This window comes from Carcharodon carcharias, chromosome 2 (assembly GCF_017639515.1).
Source record: "Carcharodon carcharias isolate sCarCar2 chromosome 2, sCarCar2.pri, whole genome shotgun sequence".
NCBI lineage: Eukaryota > Metazoa > Chordata > Chondrichthyes > Lamniformes > Lamnidae > Carcharodon > Carcharodon carcharias.
The window spans coordinates 48,552,657-48,569,751 of NC_054468.1; the positions used below are offsets into that span (position 1 = coordinate 48,552,657).

At 40.9% G+C, this 17,095-nt stretch overlaps 1 protein-coding gene across 6 annotated transcripts in view; it reads right to left on the reverse strand.

The window, feature by feature from the left end:
- LOC121290348 (ephrin type-B receptor 3-like) overlaps positions 1-17,095 on the reverse strand; it is a 108,621-nt gene that overhangs the window by 63,359 nt on the left and 28,167 nt on the right. For all 6 annotated transcript variants that reach the window (XM_041210744.1, XM_041210711.1, XM_041210726.1 and 3 more), the window contains exons 2-3: positions 14,944-15,008; positions 8,176-8,848 (exon numbers count right to left, since the gene is read on the reverse strand). In XM_041210744.1, coding sequence (XP_041066678.1) covers positions 8,176-8,848; positions 14,944-15,008 — 738 coding nt within the window. The remainder of the gene's footprint in view (positions 1-8,175; positions 8,849-14,943; positions 15,009-17,095) is intronic.

Sequence of the window (17,095 nt, forward strand, 5' to 3'; positions counted from 1 at the left end):
GATTGGCCTCGAGTCACTTTCATACAAAAGCACTCCACCCCCCCGATAACAAAGGGTCCATCTCTGCCTTGTGCCTACACACAGCTAGTTGTGCATTTCTGCTGCATAGTGGGGCAGAGTTTTATCCTTACCACTTAGCTGGTATGGCAACCTGGGGATAATTCAATTACACTTTATAGAACCTGCCTGGTTTTTATTCCATTGAAATCAATGGAATGAAATCAGGTGCACGATATAAACACAATGGGGTGGATTTTTGTTTTCACTGCCTAGGTAGTGATCTGGTGGGCCCCCACCTAGGTGATGAATACAAAGCTCTACCCCAGTGCGTTTCAAAGTCAAATTGCTACCTCACAATCTAGGTATACAAATGGCAACATGAATAGGAGATTAAAAAGTATCATTCACCGATCATTGCTTGTAACTGCCTGCATATACTGAAAAATTCAAGCATGGTCATTCTTGCAAAGATAATCTGTGAAATTAGACGTGGGTTGTGTAAATCATATCAGGGCAGGCAAAACAGTCTGCCTCAATTTATATTTGATGTATATAATAAAATCATGGAAGTGAGTACAATTCGAGGAAATCTTTACTTATTACTTTGCAGTAAAGAGATATGCCAGAAATAACCTTGTAAAGGTTTGTTTTAGAAAAAAATAGATTTTCTTGGTAATCCTAATTAAAAACCCTGAAAGCGCTACTGAGATACATGGCAAATCCAGACATTTTGGGTTGTGTTTTCACTGAGTCAGATTGACTCAGAAGCCCTTTAAAAATGGTGGCCAGGATCCCTGGGGTTTCTGATTTTTTGGAGTGCCTTTTAAGGGTGTGGGCTAGTTCGGGTCAAAAGCCCAACCTCTGCATTCCCAAACTGGCCAACTCCATTGCAGCAATAGACATGTTGTAGCCCTGCTCAATTTTCATGAAGTTGGACTAAGTTTTCAATGAGTCGTGGTTCATGACACCTCAGAGGTGTCATGAACCATAATCTGCATGAGGGGACCTTTTAAACGGTAACTTCAAAAGGTCCTCCTCATGCCCCATATACCAAGGTATGCCCTAACCAAACCCTTATGGCCCCTCATGTCCCCTATGCCAAGCTGTGGCACTTCCATGCCAACTGATCCACTGTACACTGGATAGAACCAATGAATCCGATGGTGACAATCCCCCTTCTCCTCCAGGTACCATGCTCTAAGAGAACATTGGTGAACAGAGAGGTCCATTGGATTGGTCCATGGCAAAGTACTGCAGTGGTTTGCCATTGCCTTCTGCACTATAGTGGACCAGGAAACTTTCATATAACTATACGAATTAGGAGCAGGAGTAGGCCACTCGGCCTCTTGATTCTGCTCCACCATTCAATAAGATCGTGGCTGATCTGAATGTAACCTCAGCCCCACATTCCTGCCTACCCCGATAATCTTTCACCTCCTTGTTAATCAAGAATCTATCTAACTTCCTAAAAAATATTCAAAGACTCTGCTTCTGCCACCTTTGAGGAAGAGAGTTCCAAAGACTCACAACCCTGAGAGAAGAAAATAGGGGTGTTTAAGAGGCAGCTTGACAAATACATGAATAGGATGGGAATAGAGGGATACGGACCCCAGAAGTGCAAAATGTTTTAGTTTGACAGGCTATATGATCGGCGCAGGCTTGGAGGGCTGAAGGGCCTGTTCCCGTGCTGTACTTTTCTTTGTTCTTTATTCCCTCACCATTGAGGTAATAAGCTTTTTTATCCTTCTGGCCAAAATGAATGATTTCACATTTGCCCACATTATACTCCATTTGCCAGATCTTTGCCCACTCACTTAAACTATCTATGTCATTTTGTAGTCTTCTTAGGTCCTCTTCACAGTTTACTTTCCCACCTATACGTGTGGCATCAGCAAACTTAGCAACCATTCCTTTGGTCCCTTCATCCATGTCATTTATATAAACTGTAAAAAGTTGAGGCCCCCAGCACTGATCCCTGTGGCAAACCACTCGTCACATCCTGCCACCCAGAAAAAGACTCATTTATACCATATCTCTGCTTCCTGTTAGCTAGCCAATCTTTTATCCAAGCCAAAATGTTACCCCCAAAACCATGAGGTTTTATTTTTTGCAATAACCTTTGATGTGACATCTTATCAAATGCCTTCTGGAAATCTAAGTACAGGACATCCACTGCTTCCCCTTTATCCATAGCATATGTGACTCCTTCAAAGAACTCCAATAAATTGGTTAAACAGGATTCCCCTTCTACAAAACCGTGTTGACTTTGCCTGATTGCCTTGAATTTTTCTAAGTGCCCTGCTATGACATCTTTAATAATAGTTTCTAACCTTTTCCCTATGACAGATGTTAGGCTAACTGGCCTATAGTTTCCTGCTTTCTGTCTCTCTCCCTTTTTGAATAAAGGAGTTATATTTGCTATTTTCCAATCTAATGGAACCTTCCTTGTCTACGGAATTTTGGAAAATTAAACCAATGCATCGACTATTTCACTAGCCACTTCTTTCAAGACCTTAGGGTGAAGTCCATCTGAACCTGGGGATTTGTCAGCCCACAGCCCCAACAATTTGCTCAATACCACTTCCCTGGTGATTGTAATTTTCCTGAGTTTCTCCTTCCTTTCCATTTCCTGATTTACAGCTATTTCCGGGATGTTACTTGTATCTTCTATTGTGAAGTCTGAAGCAAAATACTTGTTTAATTCATCCAGCATCTCTCGACTTTCCCCAGACGCACTCTCTATAGGAGCAACACTCACTTTAACTCTATTCTTATTTAACTCTCTCTAGAAACTCTTACCATCCATCCTTATATTTCTCACTAGCTTTCTTCCATACTGATCTTTCCTTCTTTATTAATCTTTTTTGTCATTCTTTGCTGTTCTTTATATTCTTTACAACCTTCTGACCTGCCACTCATCTTTGTGTCTTTACCACCAAATTGTGTACTATTTTAACCCTTAGGGATAGAATAGAACTTACCCACTTATCAAATATTCACCAAACAGTTAGTTCCTTCCCCTGTAGTAGAGCAACAACCAATTTCTATTGGGCAAGAAAGACAGAAAGAGGAAACAAACAACTCCTTCTCCCCCTTCACTGAACTCCCCTCTCACCAAACTCCAAGTCTTCACTCAGTTAGTCAGCTGCACTCTGTTTGCCAAAGCTGCACTAAAGAACCCTGAATTTATAGTTTACAGAACAGGGGCTACAGTAACCAGATTCAACCAGTTAGCTAATTAACTACTCAGCTCCTACAGCTGAAAGTGAGTTTAACCTCTCTAAACTGCATGAAAGAACGTAACCTGCTGTCACAGCACTTTCCAGTTACTGCTAATTACAGACTCAATTAGATTTGAAGAGCAAAATTTAAGAACAAAATTAACACTTAAAACTCCCCTCTCACCAAATTCCAAGTCTTTACTCAGTTAGCCAATTGCAATCTGCTCCTGCTCTTACCACCTGCCATCAGGAATATTAGAAGGATTTACCTGTTAATTCAACTGTTTGGCCATGTTATGAACAGATCTGTGGCCATCAAGTCCGGAAGTGGAACTTGAACCTAGAGCTTTTGGCCCAGAGGCAGGGCTGCTACCACTGTGCCACAAGACCTCTGCATAGGGTCAACAGTATGTGTTAAAATAACTTTTAAAAATAGCAATTATTCATAACTTCATAAAAAGTCCTTTTACTATAGGATAATATAAGTGTCAATCACCGAGACCCTTTAAAGTTTGGATAGCCGAAACTGCCGGCACTTGAAGCCTCTTAGCCTTGTCAAAATAAACATTGTGAAATTGACAGCAGAGATCAGGGAGCCAGAGTTGTCAATTACAGCAATGTTTTCCTTGGGGCTCAGGTGTTTTAGTACTCTAATTGATGTCTGGGCTTTCAGCCAAGAATTCATAATGAAGCTTGGTGAAGTGTCCAAAATCTTACAGTGTCCAAAGTTCTTACAGTTCCCCCACCGCAACCCCCCACCTCTCCCAAACAATGAAAATCCCTTCCTTGTGGGCATTTTCTCCCAAGGCAAGCAGGCCGAGCCAGGAATTTTCCCAACTCCCGTTAATGCCTTCAGGATGAAAATCCAGGCTTTTATGAGGAAATCTGAGATGATTCTGTGCATGCTCCACATCTGCAGGAAGATATCTCATATTTTGTTTTTTGCTACATGACATTGAAAGTCTGCATTCTTAAGAGGTAAATAAATTAGCATTAATGCTTAGAACATAATACATCTAGGCGAAGAATTTTTGTTGGATCCAAACCCTACACCAATAACTTCATCAGAAGCACAATGGAAGCCCTGCTTCTTCTTCTTATCGTGTCCACGGACAGTCTATACATGGCCCAGCCAGAACTGGACTCATTTTTGCACCTTGTTGTTGAATTTGGCAAGATCTGCAACAGTGCAGGATTCCTCTGTCGATAGGCATTGCAGGAGATGTTGCATAGTCTGTGGCTCAGTTCCACATTCACAAGTTGTCGGGCTGGTTGTATATCCCCATTTGCTTAGTGACATCTTTGAACGACCTACACCAATCCTAAGTCTGTTAAGGCACTTCCAGGTTGCCCAATTAGCTCCTGGGGGAAGGCTTTCATCCGGTAGAATTTCCATCGCTGGGGGTTGTTCGAGACTGGCAAGCTGGTCTTTCCACAAGGCAATGCGGGCTTCAGGTGGGGTTGATTATAATGGAACAACACTGTTCATGAAGCTCTTCCTTGACTTTAGGCGGCTGGGTGTAGGTGTATGACCCTGATGGTAGAGCATGCCTCTCATCTGATGTTTGCTCTTTCTTGCTGGCTCCTGTTCTTACCTGCTTACAGGAAACCCTGCTTACGCTCATAGACAGGGTTTCCAGTGCACTTCCAGCAACACTAATGGTGGAGGAATGGTAGCAGCTCATAGAAAATTCTGAAGGTTAATCTTCAAATTTCACCTGGAATGTTTGTTTGTGTTTTAATTCAACTGTGCTCCATTATATACTTTTATTATAGAATAGCTTTATAAAACTTGCTGACAACACCAAATCATATAGACAATAATGTAAAGGAAATTTGAATGTATTCAAAATAATATGCTCAGTGGGATCGGAAGTAATAGATGTATTTTTATGTAAAAATAAATGTAAAGTAACACACATTGCAAGGATTGAAGGTACACAATGAATGAACTTGACTTTCCACAATTCACTGGAAGCGTCAAAGCAATGTGAATCTGAAAAATGGCTGAACAGATAATGGGATACAACTTAAGGATCTCCATTATCAATTAAAACACATTATTTAAGCCAGAGTAATGGACTATTAAATGCACATTTGGAATTAGTGTGCACGATTTAGGGCATCTTACTCCAAAAAGCCAAAGATGCAGTGCAGGTGGCTCGAGAAGTAACCGATCTAACTTTTTAGAGTTTTACTTAATTCGCTTTTGAGAGCCAGGGAAAGCTTAATACAGATTTCTCTTCTTTTACTTTTACAGATTTACTTTTGTTCAGTCGTCTTCCTCAGGAGATTGAATGGACTGGGTGAAGTTCAAGGGCAGAACCTTCGGCTCGGCGAGCGGGGGCGGGGCCCGCTCGTCGAGGCGCACAATGATGCGCGGTGGCGTCAGGCGTGCATCCCGACGTCACCACGTGTCATTCAGATTCAGTTCAGCGGGCGGGAATCTGAGTTGGTTGCATGCCCACCGAACCATCAAAGGCCTATTAAGGCCAGTTAACTATCAATTAAAACAATAAACTGAGCTGCCCGTCCAACCTTAAGGTTGGCGGGCAGACGAAGAGTCCAGGCGGCCTTCACATTTTTCATGGAACCTCACCCACAGGCGGGATGAGGTTTCATGAAGATTTTTAAGGGTTTGAAAAATTTTCAAATAAAATTCATAGACATGTCCCAGCTCATTTGACAGTTTCACATGAGGGGACATGTCCTAAATTTTTTTTCCCCTTTATTGAAATTTTTTAAACTTAAACTAATCTCTCTGAGGCAGCCCTGTGCCTCAGGGAGATTTTGGTGCTTTTTCACACGTTTGCGTGAAAGAATGCATGCCCCGACTCAGGCAACACACCCCCCTCCCCACCGCACCTTCCCCTTCCCAGCACAGGGAGCGCTCAGCAATTCCAGGCACGCGTCACGCTGGGAGGGCCTTAATTGGTCTGCCATGTAAAAGGGCAGCACCCAACCGATCGCGGGTGGCGATCAGCTGTCTGCATGCCCATGCCCACTCCCGCACAATCCCCCGATGGGGAGAAAAATTCTCCCAAGTCAGAATGAATTTTACAGGGTCTGTGGAAGAAATGGATCTGATGGGCTCACTGGCCTTTTTTAATCTATACTATACTTCTCAGATGGATCAGACCTAGTTAGAAAACCTAATTTCCCGACAAAAAACTTCCTAGTAATTATCCTTTTTTTTGTGGTGGCAGGTGTTCTGAATGCAAAGTTTGGCAGAAACTTCTTAGGCTGTAGAATCTGCATCCATCAAGTACATGCACATGCACATTCATCACTTACAAAGTCCTTTCAAAACAAGAGCATTCCAGCATAATTTAGGTTCCAATGGACTGCACAACCAGTTTATAAACCTCCCACTGAAGTCTAAACTGATTTTCTGACAGATTTTCCTTTCTATTTTATCAATAGATTCCATTGAAACAATTGGTGAAAAAGCTGTAGCCAGAATAGGAAAGGCATCCCTGCCCATTCATTTTATTAGACCAGGAATATCATGCCCTGTCACAGACTATCCTAACATATTTTGTGCTCTGTGAAAAGTTTCTACAAAACTTCACACTATCACACTCAAAAATAACCTAACCAGTACTTCAAAATACTGATTTAATCATGTCCACTGCATCATTCATTCAGAAGTAGCTGCATTCCTAAGCATTACATTCCTATGGTGCCAGTTGTTCAGGTACCACCAAGTTTTATGATCCAGCATTTTTTAATACTTGTGGACTTAAACAAAGCCTTACCAATGACTTAGTCCATAATTCACCAATTGCTCAGGAGAGGAAATTAAGGAAAATAAGTGATAATTAATGAAAAACAAAGGCACAACTAGCTGAAAAAAACGAAATTAATGTAAACATTTTGTTGCACATGTTGCATAATGTTGACAAAGTCCATTCACAGAGGGCTCAGCTTCATTTATCACATTCTGTAAGAACCAATATGGCATAAAAAAAAATTCTAGCACAACTTTACAGCTAGACCCCAGTTTCTAGTTACTTCGTTTGGGAATGACAGGGGTCTTGGTTACCAGCTGACGAGCTGGTGAGAACCCATATTGCCTCTTTTCAGGAAGACCCACCACATCTCGTGCCGCTCAGGCATTTGACAGACCAACAGCGAGCCTTTCCTTGGGATCAAGAACCCCAGAATCAGAAGTCCCTCCTGCCTAGAGCTGCCAGCCAATCAGAGGCTGGCCGCTCTTCTGTTCTCAGCAGCACCACAGGGAAGTGGTGGCTGCTGCCAGTACTATGCCTTCCTGAGGCCTCATATCGAGGAGGGACCCAGGCACAGGTGAGTGATGGCAGGAAGGGTGTCGCAGGGGAGGGAGTTTGACAGAAAGGGTAGAGGGTGGCTCGCAGTGGATGTCCCCTTCCTGATGCCTGGTCCCTCGATCAGGTATTGAGTGCCTTTGAACAAGGAACCTCCTCTGGAAGCCCTCATACAAACATGTCAGGGTTTGCTTGTCCTGCTCCCAGCATGGCAAGCCTCCTGCTGGCCGCAGGATTAATACAAGTGGCGGCAGGATGAAGCCCTTAAGTTCACATCAATTGCTAACTTAAGGGCTTCAATTGGCAACTGGGTGGGGTTGTCCACAAGCCTTCATGTCCCGAACTTAATTAAAATGGAGACAAAAGTGGCAGGGTCCCCACCCATCACCCTCCCACCCAATAAAATGACCCTGCCACCAAACGCATCATAGGGGAGGGCACAAGATTCCGCCCAATGTTTCTACCTCCAGAGACTTATCTAGTTTCCATCCAATTATTAAGTTACATGATTTTCAAATAATTGTTTTGAGAATCAAAAGGAACACACTTCCTATATCATATTCAAAAAAATAGACTTAAGTGCCTAAAGTTCTCATGAGGTAGGAAACCCCTAAAACATTTGAGTTAGAAAAGGCAAAAATGCCTGAACCACTTGATCATTTTCCTACCTTGGCAGGCAGTCTCCTGTTCAGCAGGTTCATATCCAGCAGCACAAGTACAAGCTCCAACAGGTACCATCCACTCCCCGTCCCCATTACAATATAGCTTCAGGGGGACAGACAGTTCAATAGCATTACTGAGGCAAGTACCAGGAGCAATGACAAGTGATGTAGGTTCTGCTCCAGTAACTGTTTCTGGAAAAACTGCAAAATTTGCAATCACAGATGGGCATTTCTTGTAGAACACACGCAGAGAAATGAGGGACATGCATGATCCCAGATCCTGAAATGCTAGATAGAATCCACTCTTGGACAATGGACCAAAGCTTCTGATCTTTGTGTTGACTCTCCCAGTCTCCAGTTTGGAAAAACTCTCATCTGGCGCAATGGTGTCCACTTTCACATAAGGGTTTTCCATCCAGAATGGAGTAGATGCTGTTGCTGAGTCTGAGTCTGACTCATAGTAAAATAAATTAAAAGTTTCCTTACAAGAACCTGGGATATTTGGTATGCTGTTGCAGTCCCGCACAGTGAATTTCATCTCCACATATACTCTCTGAACATCTTTACGTGCTATGTAAGTAGTTCGAAGCCAATTATTCTGGTTTGCTTCCATCACATTACAGACCTGGTATGTGCGAATAGGATTTATTGCATCATCATATCCACTCACTTCTTCCCACTGAACAAAGAAAACAAAGAATATTTATTGTAACTGTACAAAAAATATATCATTTTACAAATAATATGTTTATGGTATTATCTATATATTAACTATAAAACTGTTGAATTAAGAGTAAACCTTCAAATTGTCTAGTCGTGTTACAATGACTGGTGGAATTACAGTCTGTAGAGTTCTCAATTATTTAAAAATAATCCCTTTGTTGCTGCTGCAATCCCTGCAACATTGCTGTAGTTCTCACAGCATTCATATGTATACAATCACAATTTGTGATACATATTTTAGTGCCATTCTGCTCTAACAAAATATTATTAAACATGCAAGACAATTACTGGCCTACTGGACTGCTCCAGTGAAGCTCAAAGATTGAGGAACCGCACCTCACCTTTCAATAAGGCACTTGACAGTCTTCTGGATTCAACACTGAATTCAACCATTTCAGACCATAATCTCTGATTTGTTTCTTTTTCTTTGCATTTTTTGGTTTTTCTCTAATTTTTGCTTGCAGTCAATAGCATGCCTGTTGTAGGCACATATTTTGTTTAATTCTTTTCTTGCCCCATCACAATCCCCTTCGGTCCAGTAAGGCTAATTTTTCTGCATTCAATCTCTCCTTTCACCCTATCACAGACATTCCTTTTGTCCTGCCCACACACCCCTTGCCTATTTCATTTCTAACTTTTCCCAGTTCTGATGAAAGGTCACAGACCTCAAATATTAACTGTTTCTCCCTCCCCAGATGCTGACTAACATACTAAGTATTTGCAGTATTTTCTGTTTTTATTTCAGATGTCCAGCATCTGCAGTATTCTGCTTTTTAACTAGCATCCAACACAATATTTAACTTACCTTCTAATCAGTTTTTGTAACATTTTGAATAAACAACTTTCTGTGAATAGAAATCTCACATGTACAAGAAAATTCGCAGTGCAAATCTGTGTAATCTTTACTGATCGACTTCTGAGAACACAAATTGACATTTCAGGCTACTGGTTTAAGCAAATTAAAATCAACTGTGAAGATTTGTTTTCTAAAATGTGCTTATAGATGTCTAGGCTGCTAGATTTACTAAGTAGTTAATAACTGTTAAAGGTCATAGGTCCCATCAAGTCTAGGCATGTCAATGCAATGCCCAAGGCTGCTTTTTCTTTTAAAGTAGCCAGGCCTCTCTCAGGAGCCTGGACTGAAACTTGTTGAAGGTGCAGGTATTTTTTAAAGGTGTGGCTAATATTATTGGTAGACGTGTTGAACATCACTTTAGCTTACAACATGCATAACCACAGTTTAGGCACAAACTGCAAACTAAGTTAGCTTTTTTAATCAGCAAAACAACTTCAAAGAATCTAATTAGGTTTTTTTCTGATTTGTGAGGTAATTTAAATTAAATAATCGTTGTTGTGGTCACACAGTGCAGTTAATTGCGTTTTTCTCATAAGTAAATGACATTGGAGTGCAAGTACATTGTAAAACTGATTCTAATCTTGAGCTTTTGATGAGGGAATTGGAAGAGGAAGAAGGCATGGCATGCAATGCTATTCAAACATGTATAACTGGGTGAGGTATAATCAACATGCTAAACTGCTTCTTCTTGTTCCACTTCATACATTCTGAAGTTTATCTTTCAAAACTATTGTAAACGCATCTTAAGAAGTAACTTTTGTGGTTACAGTAATTACTTAATACCGTAAGCTTCCAAAAGGTTGGCGACCACAATCTGTTTCATAGGAATGTTTGTACACATATTTAAATCAAAGAGTCACCTTTTTAATTTATGAACATAGATTAGGCAAAGATAACTACAATTGAGGAAGACGCCTTGGCACATTTATCTTATCCAAACACAGTCCATCTGGGGCCTTTATTTCAAAGCATGTTTTTTAAAAACAGTTGAAAAATATTTATTGAAATCAAAAATAAAGTGAAATTCAGACTTTGCTTATGACAAGAATATTTTGTTTTATTCCATGGAAATATTCCCCATCCACGTTAGATATCAAAGGGTCATATGATGGACACGGGAGGAAATTACATACTTAACACACTTGTACTCAGCTTTCAATGCCAAAATGAAATTTGTCCATAATCTTTGGCATTTTGAATGACGAAAGGGCATATAAAGATTAATGATATTTTCACTCAATGCCCAATCTTTTTTTTCTATTCAGGAGTTGCACACCTGTTCAAATATTCCTTCTCATATTGCCACTGACAGAGATAAAATGCTCTGTGCCCTATTTCATTAAACAAACTGAAGCTGAGGCCTTAAACATGCAGAATTGATTTTTCTGTCATGCCATGGGTTTATTCCTAATATTCCTTTCTTTATTAAAGTGCTTGGTAAATATTTCACCCTTTACCACCAAAAAAATGAAACTTCAAAGACAATTCAATATCTATGCCCATACACATTCTGAGATTTTACACTGTTGACATGAATCAATTATATACCTGTCTTTTGTCCCTTGAAGATAGTTTACCTTCAGTAAGTCAAACGTCACGTTTTTCTTTTTAATTTCATGGTTTAGACATTATTGGTATGTGTTTTCTACTGGTTTTCTTACCCTTTCCATCAGTCATTCTTGAGTTTTGATGTGTCAATGACTTCAATGAAATGTGAATTCTGGATGGGTGTAAGATGAGCTGCTGATTCATTGTCAACTACCTAGCCCTAATGTCCAAGACCAATTGACCAATTGTGGACCAGACCATGAAGATTAGAAGTACACTGCACAGGAAAGCAGACAATGCAGTCAGTGCTGCCATGCAGTATCCTTTCCAGTTTGATCAAGCACAAGCCAGAATTGTCCGAGATTCTTCTAACACATCGCATAAATGGGGCATAAAATATCTGATATACGTTGTGAATCCCAATCATTTTGTTGATTCTGTTTGAAATTATATGAAGCAAGAGTTATGATGGTGAATTTTTCTTGCAATTGTTTCACACAATATCATTCAATGGGTCACTGAAGCTAAATACGAGGGAGTTGCTAAGTGCGGTGCAGTGTGCCCCTTCATTTTAATACTCCTAATTTGGAAAACATAAATGTTCATCTGATCTAAAAATTAAATTCCGATGTACCTAATCATATACCATTCAAACATACTTATGTTCTGATTCAGGAATTTCACTGCAATGAACCGGATTATTTATTTACAGAACGCCTGACCCAGAATTAAATTCCAATATATCTTCCTGACTTTAACTAATACAGGAATTTTGATTCAACCATAATGCATAAATAGAAATTAATCATTGAAGCATAAAATTGTCCTTATGTAAATTTGATGCTTGTTACACTAAATCCAGCAGAATGTTAAACACTAAGGGTGGTATTTAATGGAGGCGGAATTACCCATTAGCTGGAAGGCCAGCAAAAACCTCATTTCACCTCCTTTAGGGAAGGCCCACTGCATCTTGTTCTAATTAACTGGACAGTGTTGGTCCTTTAGCGATCAAGGACCACAGGGGCAGAAGTCCCATCCACCAAGAGCTGCTGGCCAATCAGATGCCGGCAGCTCTATTGAACAGCAGCATCCCTGGCTGCTTCCAATAGTACACCCATGTGAGGCATAGTACCATTGCTGGACCCCAGGCAAGATGGGATGGGGGGTGGGGGGGGGTGGTAACAGAATGCTTGGAGGGTGGGGTGAGGTTGGCAGCAAGCTCTCGGCAGCTCTTGGTCTCTCGATCAGGCACTGAGTGTGTTTGAGCGAGGGGACCCCTCCAACTTTGGGAGGCGGCAAACAAAGGTTTGCTTGTCGTTTTCCCTGCATGGCGAGGCCCCTGCCCGCTGCTGTCTGAATACCAGCAGCAGCAGGACAAGGCATTAATTTCCCAATTAAGGTCCTCAATTAGAGGCAGGTGGGAAGGCCGTCCACGGACCTTCCCATCATCGACTTATTGGGGGTCAAGGCGAGAAGGCAGGGGCTCCCCTGTCCACCAGATTAAATCCCTGTGGCCCCCCTCCCCCCGTCAAAATAGGCATGGGGTATGACATTAAATTCCACCCCAACGAATGCATTCTCAGTGAACCAATTTATTCTCCATACTGTATATTGTAGCCTGCTCTAGCAATCAAACAACATTTGTCCTTACCATACTTTAGTTACGTTTTTGATTTGTTTTGAATACTTGAAACAATTATTAAATATTGTGTGGTAATCATCATCTGGTTGATTTTATCTGTCGTTTGGTGGAACCTTAATTCACATATAACACTGATTTAGGCAGAATTTCTATCATGGCAAATTAGTTATGTATGTATCAGGATTTGACTGTGTTTTATGTTCCTTCCAATTAACTTCCGCACTTGCAAACAATCTTTTCAATTATTTCCTGTAACCTTACTTTTTACCATTTGCAGGCATATTTGATTTATTACTTGGTATTGATTAGTTAATTCCAAGTTGTTTTATAACTTGATATGATTCCATGCCAGTTGTAATTGCCCGCTGTTATTTAAATTTGGGAAATCTTGGAGTGAATTTTTACTCCAAAGCTGTGCAAACAATAGCACTTGCAAAATTTGGTGCATAATTGAAAGACTAAAAAAAGAACAAATTTGTCAACGTAGATACATCGCCAATTATAAAAAGAGGGGACATTTCCTGGATCTGTGCCAGGAGAACTGAATTGCATGGACGGACTGAATATCAGAAATTCGACTAGGTTGAAACGTAGGCCTGTAATTTACTCAATTTTCCTCCTCAACTTAGTTTAAATGGCGGAAAGTTGAACAGGTTTGATTGCAGCCATATACTCCGCCTTTTCCAAAGGGCCAAGATCCATGACAATCCCTGCTCACAGCTCTTCCTGCGCCACTGACTCAAATGTGATATTTCAATTGGTGAGCAAAGTTTTCAAGGTAACTAACCTTCCTTCTTTATTTTGCACTGTATCATGTTGAAATATCCCAAAATGTTTCACAAAACTAATTACTTCTGTAGTGCAGTGAGTATTGTAGGCCAGGATTTTCCAGTCGGCGAGTGGGGGGGGGGGGGGGGGGGGGTGGGGCTCGCTCACCGCCACGTAAAATGACGCGGGATGACATCAGGCAGAACTCCCGATGTCACCGTGCCCCATTTAAATTTTCAGGTAGGCGGGGGCTCAGCAGAATCAGCTGTACGATCGCTGACCTGTCAATGGCCAATTGAGGCCATTGACAGAGTCATTAAACTAATTAATGGACCTGCCCATAAAACCGTAAGGTTGGCGGGCAGGCCAGGAGCCCTGGTGGGCTTCAGAAAAAGCATGAAACATCATCCATGGGCAGGATGAGGTTTCATGTAGGTTTTAAAAAATGTAACTAAAGTGCATGTAAAAGTGATGGACATGACCCAACTCACTGACGGTGTCATATGAGGCGACATGTCAGGGAATTCCATCTCTCTTATTTTTCACAGTTTTACTGTAGAGCCGATCTCCCTGAGCCAGCACTTAGCCTCAGGGAGATGAGTGCGCATGCGCAAAAGAGCGCACTCTCGGCTCAGGGGATCTCCCCCTCGCCCGCACAAGGAGCGCATAGCACTTCCGTGTGGATGTCACGCGGGGGGGGGGGGGCCTTAATTGGCCCACCCACGTAAAATGGTGACCCAATTGGAGGCGCACCTCCACACGCCCACTCTTAAATGTCCCCCCCAATGGGGGGAAAGTTCTGTCCGTAATGTAGAGAGACACAGCAGCCATTCTCCACCTGCAGCTTCCCACAAACAGCAATGAGATAAACGTGCAGATAGTCTATTTTTAATGATATTAGTTGTGCAGGTTACGATCCTTACTCTTCTTTATACAGTGTTAAAATATCTTTAACAATTTTAATGGACAGAGCCTCTGTTGAACATCTCATCTAAAGGGCAACAGCTCCATCAATGCCCAGTTCCCTCAGCACTGTAACAACAGATCACTGACCTGAAATGTTAACTCTGTTTCTCTGACACAAATGTTGCCTGATCTGCTGAGTATTTCCAACATTTTTTGTTTTGATTCCCTCATTACTGCCTAAGAAATCACCTCAAAGCAGTAAATGTTCTTAGAAGTTGTTTTATTATTTTAATTTTGTTAGTCAATAATCTATTGTGTAAATTGTCCTTACCCCTGAATCTGGATGTGCAGTCCATCCCAATTCAGCAGTTGCCCATCTTGAATCCATAAGAGTCTCTGTTGGACAAAATTGAGGCAAAAATCAATGTAAGATCTGATAATGAAAACATTGTGATAAAATACAAAGCAGTAGCTGCAATAACTCGCATATTCACAGAGCTCAAAGAATCGCTGCCTCATTTTACCCATTCCTCAGAAATATAGCTGCTGCACAAATGACATGCCTTTGGTCTGCTTATATAACCCAAATATCCCATTCATGCATGGAGAAGTAACTGTGCAAAGGGTACATTTATTTCTTTTGAAACAAATGTTTTGTGTTTTATCCACAGAATTTTTTGATTTATGCAGAATACAACCTGGGGGTCTCAGCACATAAATCAGCACTTTAAAAGACAAAGGTTAAGGAAACCCAGGGCACAAATTGCTTGGGAGGGAGGACAGGGTCAAAAGCACGGAAGGGTTTTAAAATGAATCAGGGTAATTCACATTAAAGATGCCCTACAGCAGAAAAAGGCTGTTACAAATCATTGAAATGGGAATGATTTCTGTAGCCATATATGATGAAAAACAGCTGTTTAGCAGTTTGACCATTATGAAGGGCTACTGCTAACTTAAATCTGTGCAGATAAACAATTTCCCAAGATATACTTCGAGCATAAACTGTTATTTTTGTTCTATACAGAGGACACATAGACGGAGAGATGACTAGTGAGCAAAAGATAAGGTTAGAAGTAAAGGGAAGTTTATTGGGCTGTAAAGATAACACAGAATCAGGGAGTTTTAATTCAGTGCTCGCCCGCACCCGGGCTTATGCCTGCCCTCTTCCCGCCCCCACCCCGGCAGCACTGAGCATTTCAGCACGCGTTTCATGCTGGCTGGCTGTTCATTGGCCAGCTAGCGTGAAATCACGGTCAAGGGCCGATCGTGGGCGGCGGTCTGTTCCCAGGCCGCTCCTGGGCCCACTGATCTAAAAATCCTGCCCATAGGTTATTTTGGGAGGCAACGCAAGTAAATAAGACCATAAAAACATTTAAATTTATTGCTTTTATATCAACAGGTGCATAAGAAAGAAAGTAATGACAAGTAAAAGAGAATAATATCAAACTTGTGAAAAAACTCATTTACATTTGCAGTTGGACATTTTTCAGCACCCAATCAGAGGAAGGATACAAAAGCACACAAATGGGAAAATGAAATGTGCCTTCACTGAGATGTTACCAGGCATTAGGGATTAGCTATGAAGGAAAACATGATAAGTTAGAATTTTTAAGTTGAACTCAAAAAGATTGATGGTCTTCAAAATATTGAAAAGTTAAGTTTCTATTGATTGATGAGGTGTTAATAAGAGAATGTCTTTTTAAGACCAAAAAAAAAACTCAATTTTACAATGAAAAGAAGTTGGAAAACATTTCTTCACACAGATGGTGGTTAGACTAAGGGGTTCTTTGATATAAACCTTTGTTGAAGTGGTGTTCTTATTTTTTTAATTAAATTGTTGTTTTAAATGAATATAGCAACACTCATATTATCAGGGGACCTGAAAATATTTCACAAATAATAGATTTTAATTGTTGAAGGACACGGAGATATGTTGGCAAATGTGGCAGCCAAGTTACACATACAACCCAAAAACAACTGACCAGTAAAATGTTTTTCATGATGTTCGCTGAGTGGCGAGTATTGGTAGCCGATCAGGAAAATTCCCTGCTCTTGTTCAAATTGTATCATGGCATATTTTGCATTCACCTAGGAATCACAGAATCCTAGAAATTTACAGCAGGGAAGGGGCCTTTCTGCAGGTAGATGGTTTGTTCTCTCATTCAAAAGACAGCTCCTCCAACAATGTCTAGATTATATGCTCATATCTGTATTGCACCTTGAGCCTATGACCTACTGACTCACAAGCAACAGTACTACTAATTGAGCCAAACTGCAAGAGGAATGTCAAAAAGAATGGAGAGAGGAGATTACTGGATTCGATTAGGTGACCAATTGGGTAAAAACACAAGGGCTGACTTGATTGTTCAAATGGCCTTTTTTCTGTCCTGCAACACTGTGTGATTCTGTCATTATATAATGCCCTATGGATGATTGTGTTACCACACTGATTTCAAAACAATTTAAAAATCTGCTTCACATTT